The sequence below is a fragment of the Petaurus breviceps genome, unplaced genomic scaffold, assembly GCF_028583685.1.
Source record: "Petaurus breviceps papuanus isolate PSGF00001 unplaced genomic scaffold, PetGlider_PUasm1.0 99, whole genome shotgun sequence".
Lineage (NCBI taxonomy): Eukaryota > Metazoa > Chordata > Mammalia > Diprotodontia > Petauridae > Petaurus > Petaurus breviceps.
Genome location: NW_027187465.1, coordinates 3,039,647 through 3,055,557, shown reverse-complemented (window position 1 = coordinate 3,055,557; position 15,911 = coordinate 3,039,647). Strand labels below are relative to the sequence as shown.

The 15,911-nt window shown below is 53.9% G+C and overlaps 1 protein-coding gene across 4 annotated transcripts in view; it reads right to left on the bottom strand.

The window, feature by feature from the left end:
• Nucleotides 1–208: 208 nt before the first annotated feature.
• The window catches only part of THOC5 (THO complex subunit 5), a 32,050-nt gene continuing 16,347 nt past the window's right edge, over nt 209–15,911 (bottom strand). For all 4 annotated transcript variants that reach the window (XM_069081705.1, XM_069081706.1, XM_069081707.1 and 1 more), the window contains 13 exons: nt 13,088–13,220; nt 11,584–11,661; nt 11,356–11,396; nt 11,154–11,253; nt 10,679–10,787; nt 8,534–8,635; nt 7,245–7,341; nt 6,624–6,738; nt 5,849–5,952; nt 5,606–5,693; nt 5,024–5,139; nt 4,421–4,611; nt 209–3,004 (listed from right to left, as the gene is read on the bottom strand). In XM_069081705.1, coding sequence (XP_068937806.1) covers nt 2,941–3,004; nt 4,421–4,611; nt 5,024–5,139; nt 5,606–5,693; nt 5,849–5,952; nt 6,624–6,738; nt 7,245–7,341; nt 8,534–8,635; nt 10,679–10,787; nt 11,154–11,253; nt 11,356–11,396; nt 11,584–11,661; nt 13,088–13,220 — 1,338 coding nt within the window. In that variant the 3' untranslated portion in view covers nt 209–2,940. The remainder of the gene's footprint in view (nt 3,005–4,420; nt 4,612–5,023; nt 5,140–5,605; nt 5,694–5,848; nt 5,953–6,623; nt 6,739–7,244; nt 7,342–8,533; nt 8,636–10,678; nt 10,788–11,153; nt 11,254–11,355; nt 11,397–11,583; nt 11,662–13,087; nt 13,221–15,911) is intronic.

Genomic DNA, 15,911 nt, shown 5'->3' with positions numbered 1-15,911 from the left:
TGAAAAGTGTAATGCTCATTACACGAGGTAAGGCATATGACTCAGAGGGACTGCCCTTGACTGACTGGGGAGTCCTCTGAAGCAAAGCAGCATTGGTGGCAGGGCCAGGACTAGGGCCTATCAGTGCATGCATGGCTTTGCCTCCCAGGGCCCAGCAGGGCCGACCTCTCCTCTACCTCCTCACCGAAATAAACTCTAGGCGACAGGAGCCAATGGATTCTCTTTTTATTGACAGGGTGTCAAGAAAAGCACATAGGCAGCTGAAACAGAACAGGCTAGGGGTTTGGAGACACAGAATATTCAAGGGGACAAAGTCCAAGACCAATCATTCAAAACACAAGGAGAGCCAAGCTGGGGAGGATATCTACACATCAAATAACTGCGATAAAAGTATGACGTCCAAACCACAGAGGTGCCTGGGAGTCATTCCCCAGCGGCTGAGTGTTCAAGAGAAAAGCAAAAAAACTAGACACCACAAAGGACCAGGGATGGGAAACCAGAAGGGAACGAGGAGGTCAGCAAGTCCAAACCTGCCCTGTCACGAGAGGAAAGGACTCGATGCCTCGACTAGACAATGGTCCATGCACTCCCCACAGCTTTTATCTCACACCCAAAGAACGGGCAGAGATAACAAGGGAGGACAGGTATATGGCACCGCCAGGAGAATCGGCAAGGGCAACAGTGAATTCCTGAGGGGTCTGTGAAGACAGATGCCCTGGTGGCAGGATGATGGATCGGTCCAGCCATTCAAGAAATCGGTTCGGTATTGGGCAAGTATAAGGTCCATGCCCCTTGATGTGGGCACAACCTGCCCCTCCCCCCCGCCAAGGTAAGATATCGATCATGTAAATCATCTACTGCAACATATTCATAGCCATGCTTTTTGTGCAATGAAGGACTGGAAACTGCGTGTGTGTGTCTGTGTGTGCATGTGCTTGCACGCATGTGCACCATCAAATGGGGCAAGGCTGAACAAACTCTTATGTAAATATAATGGGAGTATTATTGTGCTATATATAAGAAACATCGATTATTAAGAATTCAGAAGCATGAAAAGACCAAACTGAGGCAAAATATAAAAAGCAGAACCAAGAAAAATAGACACACAATAAATATACTAATGTAAAGTAGGACAAAACTATAAAGCAGCTAACTCAGACTAAATGCAGTGCCTGATCCTGGTCCCGGAGGATGGAAGAAGCTCCCTGCTCCACGCTCCTCTCGGCAGACAGGTGGGCACCTACGGACGCAGAATGTGGCTTACACTTCTCGACTTAGTTCTACCACTTTTTCTTTGTCACAAAGAGATCCACTGCGGAAACACAGGGATCTTGTCGACATAAGGGAAATGTTAAAATAGAAAGGAATACAATTCACTTCTGGTCCCGCTTCATAAAAAGGGTAAAGAAAAGGTTAGGGATCAATACTATTAAAACGCACAATCTAGGAAAGACTGGCCTGGAGCTCAAGTTGCAGATGTTCCTTTTTCTCAATATCTTTGGGAAATGGCCATAATTAGTTGCGAGAGAGACCTGGAAACAAGACAAGAACCTGAGAATTCTTGTATGAGGCAGGGAAAGGAGGAAGGAGAGGCCCTAAGGCACCTGCAGCTTCCCTGGGCCAATCTAAGCAGAGGAGTCGGGCTCCTCCCGGCTTCCATCATTACTAGCCCAGAGTATGTTGGGCCTCAGTCCCAGCTCTCAAGGGTCCTTTCCTATCACCAATTGGGGATACTTTGGTCCCTCTTATCCCAGAAACCCCTCTGCACAAATCTCTATCGATCCATAGGAAGAAACATGCGCAGCACAGTGCTCTGGAGTGGGAAGACTTGGGTCTGAACAGTGCTACTTAGCTACTAGCTCAGGGACCTCAGGCAGGTCACTCAGGCCCTGGGGGCCTTCGTTCCTCATCTGTAAAAGAGAAGGTTGAATTCGATGCCCTCTGAGCCCTTCTAGGTCCCTGATGCTTTCTTTTCCTCTGCTCTTATGAAGCGGCAGACTGTTCTGGAGAACAGTCCCCCAGCAGCCTCCTTGCTGAGCTCCTGCGATCCCGGGCTTCTGGAGGATGCCTGCTCCCAATCCTGCTCTCGCTCTGGCTGCTGAGTCAGTGGCCTGTCTTCCAGCCAAGAATAGCAGTCAAGGCTGCAGTGCGGGTTCCATTAATATGCTATTTTTAGGCTCCCTTCCCATCTTATTCAGCACACACAGCAGTGAGGCCACAAGGGGATGCAGGCAGCTCGGGCAAGGGATGCTGGCCATGGCTGAAATGCAGGGGCCTCGAGGGCCACGGGCAAATGGGCTGGGGAGAAACTAAGGACAAGGGGGCCCTCCCATCATACAGAATCACTTCTAGAAGGGAAGAGACTTACAATCTGTAATACTAATCAAATCACAGCAAAGGCAGAAAGAAAGAAGCATCTGACTGTGGAATTAAGTAGGAGAAGAAGTCTGCCAGACCAAGCAAGGAGAGACAGTGAACGTGGGGTGGTTGTCTCTTGGGCAAATGTGGGAGGATCCTTTACCAACCAGAATCTGAAAGGCTTCACTGAGGGAGACCAAGCACAACATTTTATAAACCATATAAACAGTTATGGGTGGATGCGATGGAGGAAGCCTGGGAGGACCACTGCCCTGCCCACCACGACACAGCAGCACCCCTCCCCTCCGCCAACCACAGCTTGGTTAGGCAGGAAGCAAACCAAAAGCCTGTCTACAGCCCCTTCCCACCACTAAGGACAAGATCCTTCACACAAACATGCAGAGGACTGAGCTCACTTCACCCAGGGACATGTTTAATACATTAAAAACACAAAATTGACTTTAGAAGACCTGGAGAAGCACACAAGTCATACTCATGGTGTAAAAGCCTAGCGCCCACCCACTGCTGGAAGCTCGTCAGGTAACGGACGGACAGATGGACGGATGAAACGCAGTCTGGCGGTCAACGATGGCTGAAGAATCCCTGGGGATGGTTGTACTTGAACGGCTTCATCCGACTGGGACCCCTGGGGAAAGAGACCAGGCTTGCTCTGAGTGCTCTGCTGGCAGTGCCAAAGGCCCTGGGCAGAGCACAGGAGGGCTAAGGCCGGCTCTCCACACTCTGCCAGCCACTTTTCTCTTTAATGTGCAAGGTTAAGATATCAGGGACACAAACTTAAATCTGAGGGTCCTTCTACTTGCGATGAATGTGGGGGCCTGCCTTAGGGAGCCTACGAGTCCCCTTCATTGCCACAGGGATGGGGCGGGGAGGGAAGAGGAGGAGAAGGACGACACCCTAGCCGCAGGAGGATAGAATCTGAGAGCCAGAAAAGGCTTTCAAGGCAGCTGCTCTCATTGTCTCACTGCAGAATTGTGCACACGAAGGCCGGGGATCTGCCCGAGGTCAGAGGTCAGTCAGGGCATACCCAATTCTCCTGACCCTGACTCTCAGCTTTGCGCCTGCCCCTCGCTGGTCCCTCGCTCCAATTCCAGCTGGCGGCAACAATGTCATTTCCAGGAGATCTGAGACAGAAACCTAATCCTCCAGGCGGTTTCATGCCCTCTCAGGCCCTGGCTCACTGGATCTGAGGCACCCGGAGAAGCCTCCCTCGCCAGAAATGCTCAACTTTGAGGACAGACGTCCTGCTAAAAGAAAGGGTCCTTCGGGAACTCCTGGACCATACGGACAGTAAATCCACTCTGTGAAGACAGGCTGTGAGTGGGGTAGGAAGTAGTTGAGAGAAGAAAGAGGGAGAGAGGGAGGGACAGAGAAAGGGGGGAGAGGATGGGGAGTGAGGGGGAAAGAGACAGAGAGAAAGTGGGAGGGAGGGAAGAAGGAAAGGAAATATCCAGCCATTCACTGGGGGGACCAAGCAATTTGGTAGGAGAGAACCCTCTCTCCCAACCTGGCAGAGCCAGACACTGCAGGGCCCTTTTCAAAGATATCAGACAGGAAGCAGATTTTTGCTGAGTCTTGTCTGTCTGTGGATCAGAGGGGCAGGGAGGGTGCCAGGATTTCCTCCTTTAGTACATGTCAAGGAAGGAGGCAGTTGTAGAGGGAAGAAGCAATGAGTGGAAGGAAATAGGTTTCTAAGCTTGTCGTTCCTTATTACTGCTCCTGCCTGTTTCTGTACCAAAGAGATAAAGAAAATACTGAAAATTCATCTCAAAGGATTTGAAATCTACTCTTCAAGAATAAAGAGCACTGTCTGTGGAAAGGACTTATCACCAAAGACAAACGAGAATTCCTGCCGTGCAGTGTGCCAAATCACTCACGACACTCAGGGTCAACTGGCCAGGTGCAGAGGCCGTGAGCCCGCCATGGGGAGGAGAGTGGACTGGATGCCCTTTGATGGGGGGGGCCTCCTCTCTAACTGCTGGGGTGGCCTGCAGTGACAGCATGGTCATTCCCACCAGCCTGTCCCCCAAAGCCGTCTGCTCACCTGACCAGTCGGAGACACATCTTCTCCTGGGGAAACTCCTTGGGCCCTTCCACACTGGTGTCGTGGCTCTCCGTTTCCAGGTAGACATCAAGCACGACGCATAGGCGCTGTAGCTGATTGGTCAGGAGCTGGTGGCCAGGCTTGGGGCCATAAAGCTCCCGGTAGCACACGCTGACCTCACTCTCCATGGCCTGTCACAGACAAAGATGCCCTGCCACTGATGACTGAGCTTAGCCCAGGAAACCCATGCTTCCCAAAGCGGCCAATCCACCTGCCCTTTGGTCTGTGTGGGCCAAGGCCAGGAGTCGTCCCTCTCTGTCCTTGCCCAGTGCTGGGACATTCCCTGGCCCATCTTCATGGGCCCAGATTCTCTGATCACAGTCATGGGGCTGGGTCTGGCCCAAGTGTAGCTGGCTGTGGGGCTCAAAGACTCTGGCTGCCAAGCCTGAAGGCTGGCAGGGAGGCTGCACGTGGAGGCCTCTGAGGCGCCACTTCCCCAGTGAAGGCGATGCTCCATGGGATGAGCTGGGAGGCCACCTGGGCAAAGGGAATGCTCCCAGCGAGTTGATCCCCGCCCCGCCCCTCAGCCCAGCCGTCCCTTACCCGGATATTATCATCATCACTGCTCGTCTTCTCTCCTTTCCAGTTCAGACAAAGTCGGAAAATGGGTGGGATGGAGGAGTAGCCCGGGTTCAGCACCACAGCTGCCTGAAGCTTGGCTGGAAAGATGGAGAGGAGAAAAACCATGTGATGAAGAAAAGCCGGTGGCTGGTCAGCGTGGCGCTCATGTTCTGTCTGGGCTAACCCTAGAGCCCTGAGAAGCTAGGGGAGTGTTCAGGCAGCACAGCCCAGCTCCTCCCCCATGGAGGGGCATCTCACGGAGAAGCCACGTTCCAGCAAGGGCTCTGCTCTGGGTCCCTGGGGCACACCCCCAGGGACAGCAAAAGCCTCTGCAGCGCCAGGAGAGGGCACAAATCGGGTGATCCAGGAGGTGGAAGAAGCATGAGAGGAGGCCTCCAAAGGCAGTGGGGAAGGGGAATCCCCCAGAGTTATTTCTGTGAGCAGCCAAGGGTTAGGCTGGGAAGCCTTACACAAGTGGCAGCACCTCAGGCTCCCCAAAGGAGACCTGATCTCCACTCTGAGCACACAGCCAGCGGGGGAGCTTGGAAGGGAAGACAACGCTACCTGTCCCTCTCTCGATGAGCGCCAGATAGTACAGATGTGTGTCCTCTGCTAGCCCAGCCTCCACAATGTCCCGGGTGAAAGGCAAATCCTGCAACAGAACCAGGGGAGAGAGGAAGGCAGTCACTCATGGGGGTGTGCGTATATGTGCATGTGTGTGTGTGACCATGTGCAGGAGTGTGTGTCCTCCAAGCTACACACGTGGAGGTTCAGTGGAAGATGCTCTCCCTCCTTCCCAGTACATACCAGGTAGTCTTCATAGGTGATTGCCACCCACTTTACGAGGCGGGACACGATTTTTGCAGGGAAGAGGCGCTGGCACTCACTGGTGACTGGCACAATGCCATGCTCTTTAAGAGAAAAGAGAGAAAGCAGGGTGATGGGCCAAGAGGAGGTGGGGGCAGAGCTCTCCCCGCTGGGCTCTCTGGCCGCCCGGACAGGGCTCCAGGAGCACGGGCAGGAGCTCGGCAGTCCCATGGTCATTACCTGTGTCCAATGTTCAGGACAGACAGTTGGACCTCTGCACCTGACCTGGCTCCACTGTGAGAAAAATCAGACATTCACTGCTTCTGACAGCAAACACCGGCCAGTGAAAGTAGAAGCCCCTGGCCCTGCAGCTGCCGGGGGCCCTTCAGGGACAGCACCTGAGCTTCCACACACAGACACCCACAGAGCTGCTGGCACTCAGACCCACAAGGATGGGCAGAAGTGGGCACTGCTGAGCCAGAGCCGAGGGGGCTGCACCCCCACCCTGAGCCCCAAGGTTCTTCTTCAGAGAATCAACCCCCCAAATCAGGCAGAACCCCCCTGCCCATGCCCATGCTTCCGTCTGCTGGTGCCCAGCTTCCCCGGCAATGGCCCTGCCTCGACTTCTCCTCTCCCCACCCAGCAGGACTCAGAAGGTCAGTGTGAGTTGAGGGGCAGTGCAGATCAGGATGAGGAACTGAAGGAGAGTAAGACAAGCCCTCTGGCGATGTCTGGTCTAGGTGCTGCCCAAAGTTCAGTGTGATGCCAGACCTACCCAATGAAGCAAACTGTTTCGTGAGAGCCAGGCGGGCCTTCAGCCGTGTCCTCAACAGCTTCATGGTGGTTTCCATGTGACTGGCGCTCAGCGAGTTGTCCGTGGTCACCACGTGCTGAGAAAGGACAGGTCCACATCAGTGCCAGCTCTGCCCTCCATGCCCCAGAGGTGCAGGCTGGCAGAGGAGGCTGGAATAGGAGCTAGGAAGCCTGAGGAGGACAGGGTCTTGACTGAGGCTCAAGCTCCAAGTCCCTCCGAGAGGTCTGACACACGGGCATGTCATACAAGGCTGATGAATGAATCAATGAATATTCAGCCATGAGATAGATGCCCCATATTTCCTGAGGGAGAGTTCCAGGTCTTCCATGTGAGGCTGGTCATGGCAGAGATGAAAGCAGCAAATGCTGTGCCCAGTAGGTCACATTCAATTCAAAGGAGTTAAGCACCCAAAGTTGCCTCCAACTCCCCAGGCTTTATTTCTAAGCCCAAGCAGCTTTATTTCTAAGGAGGGCTACCCTGCTGGTCTCTGGAGTTTGTGGGGAAAGGGATGAAAGGGGACTCCAAAGAGGCTGCCCAGAACACTGCCAGCCTGTGCCACGGTGCCCAATTCAGCATACGTACCTGTGGCTGCTCTTTGGGGAAGTGCAGGCCCCCTAGCTTCTGCACCCACAAATAGGGGTGCCCCAGTTCAAGCACGTAGTCGCTCAAGGTCAAGATGCTGCAGTAAACAACATGGGTTATTTCTGTCAAGGTTGGGGCCTCCTCTCAGGGTTCCCCTCCCTTTCTCCAACAGGCTGCTCATTCACACCCCCCACCAGACTCCCCACCTTGGCTCCAGCTCTTCCCTTCCCTCTGGCTGTGCCCCAGCTGGGATCACACTGCTGACTTGGCCCCTAACCAGCTGCATGACCTTGGGGCAAGCTGCTTCACTTGGTTGGGTCTCAGTTTCCTCATTTGTAAAAAGTGGGAACAGAAGATTCGCCAGATCCCTTTCTGACCTTGAGGCTTTAGATACAACATTCTTCTCTGAGGAGGACACCCCTATACCTTCCCCTCCTCCATCCAGTACAAAGTGAGGTCTCCCTTCTGAGGACTCTTCTCTGGTGCAGTCACAGGCCAGCTTGTGTGTGTACATGTGCGTGTGCGCGCATGTCCTTCATTTGTCCACACCAGGTTACAGTCCCCATGCTGTCTGCACAGCATGCCCACTTAGTGACTTCTCCCCTCAGCCCCTGAGCCTGCAGATGGCCAGCATGGTGCTGAGGACAGAGAGCACTGGAAACAGAGGCAGGAAGACTTGTGTTCTGATCCTTCCAAGAGTCACAAGCTGTGTGACTTCACTTGCCCTCTCTGGGCCTTGGCTTCACTATGTATTAAAGTGAGAAGGTGGAACCTCACAGCCCCTCACTTCCCTTGCACTCCAGAGCGGGTCCTGGGAGACTCTACCTGTTTCTGACTGTAGGAGGGGTCCTCTCATAACTGACAAAAGTGATGATGATTGCTCTTCACTTTCCTTCCATCAGTCTTAATTTAATGCACCTGCTCTGAATTTCCCCAAAAGGCACCCAGCCCCTCGGCTGCCTTTGCTCTCTGTTCCATCCTCCAGAGCTGTGAGGTCAGACGGCCAGTGCAAACATCACTACTCTTCTTTTACAGACAAGACTGAGGACTCTCCATCCAGCTTAAGTGAATGGGAAGCGTCCAAGCCAAGATTCGAACCCACATCTCCTGCCTCCCAGAGCACCACACCTCTGTCCCCTGGTCTGAAGGCTGCTCAGGGAGTCACCTGTTCTGCTGCCCTTCTAACAAACTACTTACTCTAAGAGTCTAAGATGTCTCCGCTAGAAACCTGGCCCCCCATGGACCTTATGAGGCAGGCTGAGTGGGAACCACCACCCAAGCTGACTTACCCCACTTTATCAAACTGGTACCGGTTGGCTGGGTTGGGCGTCTTCTTGCCGTGATCCCCAGGATACAGGCAGCTTAAGATCATGTCAGGAGACAGCAGCTCACTAAGAAGAGGAAGGGAGAGGTGTGAGGACTGCCAACAGAGGCTCTGGTGTGGGCCCATGGCCTAGGGGCTCCCGAGGGCAGCTCCTGCCTTCCAGTGCCCTCAGCCTAACACAGGGCCCTGGACCAAAGAGTCGTGGGAATCTGGAGCAGGTTTTCACATACACACTCTCAGATCTCTCACCAGCTGTGAGACAGGGCATGCCAAGGTCCATAAGATCATTTTACCAAAGGGAAAAGGGACTCTCCAGGTTCATTAGTAGGAGATGGGAGGAAAGGCCAGGTCTCTGACCAACACCTTGCTCCCTAAGAGGAAGCAGCATTTAGGGATGATTATTCTACTTTTGCTAGGGAACATGCACATCACAGGATGATCAACATGTTACCTAGAGGCCTGGGCATCCCGCCTTCAGAGGGCAGCATGGCCAGGTGACCCTAATGAAAGAATAATGCAGACTGCTTGGTACCCCCTGGGCAGACCCTCTGTACCACCTGTCTGTATTACCAAGGCCTAACATATCTGCTGAGCTCCAGGCAGCATCTGCCTCCATTTGGAAATGTGAGCCCAATCTCAAGCTAATCACAGCAAACACAGCCCCAGCCCACTCCAGACCCCCTGAGGGAAGAGACATTATCTTCTGTGCTGGAGACAAGGTGACCCAACAAACCAGAACAGAGAGCTGGCAACACTGACCTTGCCACCACCCACAAGGGCTGGGACAGAAAATAATTAAGTGTGACAGGCAGAAGAGAGCTGGCCCCGTTCTCTCCCCCAGCAGGCAGACAGAGGATCCATTCCATTCAAAAGGAAGGTGAAGCGTGTCCCTTCGCCTGACCGAAGGGGAGACTCTTCATGGTACCACTTTCTATCTGGCTGAATTAATGGGATATCTCCTCTAATTATTTTTACAGCTAGGAGATCAGAAAGGGATGCAGGCTCACATACAGGGCCAAGGGAACTTCATGGCCAACCAAGCCCCCAGGGGCCCCATCATGGCTCAAAGGATAAAGAGCCCAGGTGGCTTCTGGGAACCTCAGGCTCCCCCTCTGATGGCTCAGGAGGGAATGGAGGCACCTGTAACCAAAGTCCCCTGCAAAGGATGTGTAATGGGAATGTAAATTTTGAAGAGCTTCCCTGCCCCTAGGCTAAAGTGCACCTGGAGCCTGGGGGGGAGGCCTGTTTTTCAGTAAATACTTCTTGACTGGCCAGTGAGTCAATAAGGTTGTTACATTCTCTGAGCCAGGAGAAGGCTATATAAGCCCTGATGTGAGGCTTTGTTTTGGGGGCTCACTTTGAGAAGTGCTCTGTGATCTGATCAGATGAAATTCTGGGAAGCCGTTGTCCAGAGCCCCCTGGCTTTGAAACCCAGATGTTGTTTGGTATGGATGTAATGGTTGGACAGTTTGGAAATCTGTCTACTTGATCTGTTTCTGTCTTGATAATTCTGTCTATATTCTGAAGTTCGGGGTGCTGACCTTTTTCCCCTGAACTAGGTAAACGATACATATCTGACTGATTAAAGTAAGTTAACCCATTTTGAGTTGCTTTCCTTTATCAAAGCAGATCCAAGAACCTGTGGTGGCAGCGACCCTGGGGACGCTGGGGTGCTTGCTGCTACAGGATGGTGCTTCAGTACAGCTAAAAGGGGGCTCTTCCTCTCCTAGCTCCCCCTTCTCCTCGAGCACGACCATCTACTCAGGCTCCCAGAGCCCGTGTTCTCCACTGTGCTCACACCAAATAAGGAAGGCCCCGTCCACCAGCCCTCCTGCTGCCCCAGGCAAACCCAGGGAGAAAACCAGCACCCCTAGGGATGTCCCAGGAAGGCTGAGATGGCAGAGAACCCAAAACGCACCACCCGAGACATTCCGCCATCAGAGCAGGCCCTGCTCCTTCTGTCCGCTGCAGGCTGAGGACCAGCACAGGCAGTGGGCCAGCTGTTCTGCTAAGGGCTGAGGGCCAGTGGTGGGGGCACACACTTCTGGAACAGAGAGAGGTACCCAGGACCCTCACCCCTTCCAACAAACTAAGGTTTGGGGACACATACCCTGCGCTGACTGGAGTGATGATCTCGGTGGTGGTGCTCACTCTGGCCTTCACCGTCATGATGTTGAGGTTCATGAGGTAGTAAAATGTCAGATGGAGCACGCTGTCATCTGCAAGGGGGGAAGGGGGTGTCACAGACAAGGTCCATCTAGGCCAATGCGTTCAGCTGACAGGAGCAGTGGGCACCAGGCCACACGGCCAGCAGACGCACACTGCCCCAGGAGCCACCAGGAGCCACGCCGGCAGGCCTCCCACTGCCCCACAGTGGGAAGAGCAGAAAGGCTCATCCAGGAATGTACTTCACACCCTCTGAGTCGTTGGAAAGAAGCTCTCCTACCATTTCAAACCCTCAAACCTCTGAGGCAGCACAGGAAGCATTTGTCTTGGTGTCAGGAGAGACCTGGGTTCGAATCCAAGCTCCGCCTGTGTGCGTGACCACAGGCCCGCTGCCCCGAGGCCACCTCCTGCTGTCTCACCTTTGCACTTGAGGTCCAGCATAACAGACAGTGGGTGTCTCTTGAGCATCTCCTTCCGTTTATCGTCCAGCTGAACCCCCAGGGTGGGGCGCCGACGTTTCTGGGGAAACAACAGCAGAAACCCCCTTCTCAGTGCTGTGCCTCCCCGGGGACAGCCCTAGTGCCGCCCACCAATGCCGGATCCCAGAGGACGGGCTCTTACTGTGGTCTGTTCCTCCTCTGCGTCCGAGTCACTCTCATCATCTGCACCCCAAGAGAGAAGGGAGAGGGAAGCCAGGGCTGCCTGAGGGCCCGGGAAGAGCCGCCCTCCACACCCCCTCCCAGGGCCGCCTCTTCAGCACTCTGCGGGAGGGCAGGAGACATGCCAGGCCCCAGGCCTCCACAGAACAGGGAGCGCTGGAGGGGGAACCCAGTCTGGCTGAGCCTTTACCTTGAGAATCCTCAGGCGGCTTGTACAGGGCCTTGGCTTCTTCCACACTGCCCTCTATAGCCACAGACAATTTTTTATCTGAAGGCAATTTGAAAAAACAAGACTTCAGATCAATCTTGTGGAGGCCTAGGCCAAGAGAACTTAAAAACTCTGACTTAATTACTGGATACAGACATTTTCTGGAGAAGCAGGGAAAGCTGGCCAGTTTGGGCCTTTAGGTCACCACATGAGAAGAGCCAGGGCACACCCAAGGAGAGAGGCACTTTAGATGGCAGTGAGCAAACACCTCTCCCTAATCGTGCTACCTACACAGGTCACAGTGTGGATGAAATGTGAGCCCCTCCCCCCAAGAGCCCTGAAAGCAAGGCTTCCAGCCCAGTTCCTGACATTTGTGCCACCTTCCTACCGGGCCATGAAGCCTGCCTGAACTCCACAGGTCTTAAGATGGGAGGTCAGACTGATAAGTGAAAGGCCAGCAATCCCACAGCTCAGAATTGTCTAACTTTCCCCATATGGCGAGCTCTGGCACAGTGAAAGGCACCCTTGGTTCTCTATATTAAGTGGGGCAGGAAAATTTCCAGGATGCCAAGCCACTGAGACAGTGTCTCAAGGGGTGGCAAGTCACTGTTGTCTAGCCCAGCCCAAGACTAATGTCTCTGGCTGCCTTCTGAGCAAGTCCTATCAAGAAAATGGATAAAGGGGGCATAAAGGGGGTGGGCTTATCTTGAAAGACACAAGAAAAGAAAAATACTCACCCTGCCTAGGGGGCTGAGAGGAAGGTTTCATGTAAGCTAATGTAGAAAACAGGACAGAGAAGAGGAGAGGAAAAAAAGACACAGAAGGGAGAGAGAGAAGACTCAAGAAGAGAGGCAGTAATGCAGTAATGCACTGGGGTGCACACAGTCAGAGGGGACAGAGATGCCCTATGCTGGATTTGGGGCAGAGCCTTCACCTGGCAGGCAGGCAGGGCAAGGGGAGGCACTGGCCAGACCTTCCAGCAGCCTCAGGGGCTGGAGAGGTGGCTAGGCCCATTGATTCAAGCATTCCTTGGACTGAGAATCACCTCACCTTCCTCCTATCCTTTCAATGACAACATGCCTCCAAGTACCAAGAAAGCATGCAATGGCCAGGGCACAAGGGAGAGTGAGTGCCAATGGGAGAGGGCGAGAGCTCCTTGGGAGACAAAGGATGAAGCCCTGGCCCAGCCGGCCTGCCAGTGAGGCTTGCTAACCTTGCCAGGCTCAAAGGCAAGAGCGTGTCAAATGCTGCTGTTTCATCAGCTTCCTCCAGCCTTGCTCAGCACCAGGGCCAGCCAAGGAGAAGCCTCCACGCTGGGAGGGTAAGGGGAGGGGTGAAGCCACCCACCTGGAGGGAAGTATCCAATGAGAGCCCTGAATGCTGCCAGGGGCATACTTTTTCTGCAGGGAACTGTGAAATTTGACAAGGCCACCTGGATACCCAAATCTAGCCCTTGCTGAGTCCAGCCCTGCTTCCAGATACTTACCACAGGCCTGCCCATAAGCACTGGCCTGCACAAAGAGCACGTAGAGGGGTGGGGGAAGGTGTCGGGCCGTCTCATATTGCTTGTGGGCCTGGTCAAACGGCATAAAGAGATACTCCTGCACGGGAAGCGAGGCCTAACCAAGAGAGAAACCAGAGTGAGCCATCCTAAAAGAGCTGCTGTCAGGCACTCCACAGACTGGCTCTGAGGCTACACTGTCCCCTGGCCTGGGGGGAAGAGCCTCCCACCCCTCTCACAGCCAACCTGTCCCTTGGAGAGGGAGCAGAGGCAGAGGAAAATAAGGCCTTGCCTGGGCAAGTGTTTGAGACAGGATCTGAACCCACAGCCTCCTGCTGCCAAAAGCAGCATTCTGTCACCTGATCTATGCCACACTGCCTCTGAATGAGAAAATAAACCAGAATGGTTTGTCCTTGTGGGAAAGGAGAAGCCAAGCAGTCCCAGCTGAGGCCGAGTACCTCCTCCTGCTGCAGCAGCAAGGGCTGTGGTTCAGCACAGCATAGGCACTGCGGCACAGCCCAGACAGGAAGGGCCCAGCAAGGCCGAGGGGGCAGAGGGAAGGCCTTGGGTAGCTGCCATTCCTGATGCCAGGCCAAGGCTCGCTGCAAGGACACAGTCTGGTTCAACGTCAGACAAAAGTCTGACAATCTGGAGCTCTCCAAGAGTGCAGTGAGCTGCCTTGGGCCCCTGTGGCAGCCCACTACCTCATGGGTAGTCTCAAAAAAGAGGACAGACCACCACCTGTCAGACACATGCCTGATGTGCTCTTCCTGGCTGAAGCAGAATGGCCCGGGAAGTCCCTTGCAAATCCCCTGACTCTTCCCAAGGGCCCCTGGCATCCGTGTCCTTGGTCAGGGTGGTCTGGAATACTGACCCACAGACTCTGAGCTGGAAGGGACCGCAGAGGTCATCCTGTCCATCTGGCGCCTCATCAGAAATCTCTTCCTTTCTCAAACTCACCAGCCTCTGCTCAAAGACCTCCATGGGGAACCCAAGTGCTCCCTCCATTCTGGGGCTCAACATCAGGTCTCCACCTCCCCTTCTACAGGCACCACCCTAGTCCCACTGGCACCCCTCCTCTGGGATTAGCCGACATTTCACCTCTAAACACCTCACACGCAGTGATCTGTGTGCTGACTCTTGCAGTCCTTGCGGACAGAATAGGGCCCATCTTTCTCTGTACCCCCAGCATGAAACACAGGATGGAGCACACAGCAGGCACTTATAAAAGTGTGTGATTGAATGAGCCTCTTTGTAACTTCACAGAAGTTAGTCCCCTGCTTGTTCCAAGGTGCTAGTTCTAAACTGAGTGGCCTCACCCTCGGATCCCAACTATTCCAGAACGGAACGGCCCTAGAGGACAGCCAGCCTTGGCCTGAGGCATGGGAGACAGCCTCTAGTTTGGAATCATGGTCCTAAACTCAAGGTTTCCAGGGTCACATGGGGACCAGGGGAGGGAAGCCTATAACACTGGAATCCCTTTAGGATCACCAGCTGTGTCCCTCACTGCCCTTAACTGGGAGGCTGTTACAATCAGACTGTCCCCCAGCACACAGTCAAAACCTCCAGAGGCTAGGGTGGCCCTGGCCCTCCAATGACTGTCTTCTGATGCAGCCTCTGAAATCCCAATATAAAGTCATTTTGACTCTAGATTGGATCATCCCTTTTACAATGCTGCACCTTTTCCCACGCACTGTTGTCCTCAACTGTCCTCTCAAACACTCAAGCTGGGGGGCCAGCATTCTCAAGGAGCAGGTGTGGTCCAAAGCAGGCTGGCCCGATGAGAATCCTTATTGACAGGCATGTCTCTGCCTTGGGCCCCCACCACGAAGGCCTCTTTTTCTGCTGCAGTTCCTATCCTGTCCTTCGTGGCTTGGGACGCTGCCCTAAGATGACTCTAACTGTATATATCATGTCCTTGTCACTGGACCGGGCGCCCGTCATGTTGTATTGCACTAGCCCCTGCCAGAGGACACCTACTGGCTGTGGAGGAAGGAGTCAGGACGGGGTCCACGGCTGTGTGGGAAAGCCCCTTTGGAGTGGTCCCCAGGCAGTGGCTTAAGACCACCAATCTCTCAGTCACCAACTTGTGTTCAAGCCCCCCAATCTGCCACTGATCCCTCTGGGGACACCTCCCAGGCTCCAGCAGCTTCTAGAGACCCATAACTGCCTCTTCTTTCCTGTAGATTTAACCCTACAACTCCCATGCCATCCCCAGAGGACTGAGCAGCCACCATCAGCAGTCACTGCTACTCAACGCCAACAGTCCTTGACAAGGATCAAGCCCACCCAGCTGGGGAGCCGAGGTGGTTATGCATTTCCATTTGCCCCCAGCTCCATTCAGTGGAAAGTCCTTCATCCTTACTTCTCCCTGAATGAGAACAAGTAAATTCGTTCACCTCCTCCCCACCTGAAGAGTGCTTGCACCAATGTGCACCTCCCCAGGACTAACACCCATCACTCAATCTTTCTTCTTTCCATTTTTGGCTCCGGCCTCCTTGAAGGTTCAAAAAGTCACCACAGTCTTAGAACCAGAGGCAGAGGGGCCGCTGCTACTGGCTTTAACTGGCATTCTGGCCTTCCCCAACATTAAACTCATGCCTCTGGCTCCCTTCAAGACCCAACTAGAACCCCTTCCTTTAATGGAAGCTTTCCCCACCATCTCTTCCTTGTGTCATATCTCTCCGGTCGCCAGCTTGTCTGTATACATCTGTCTCGGTGCTATCTCCTCCCCTAGGCTGGAGCTCCTTGAGGGCAGCTACTGTCTTTGCCTCTTTCTGTATCCCTAGCACTTAGCAGAATCCCTAGC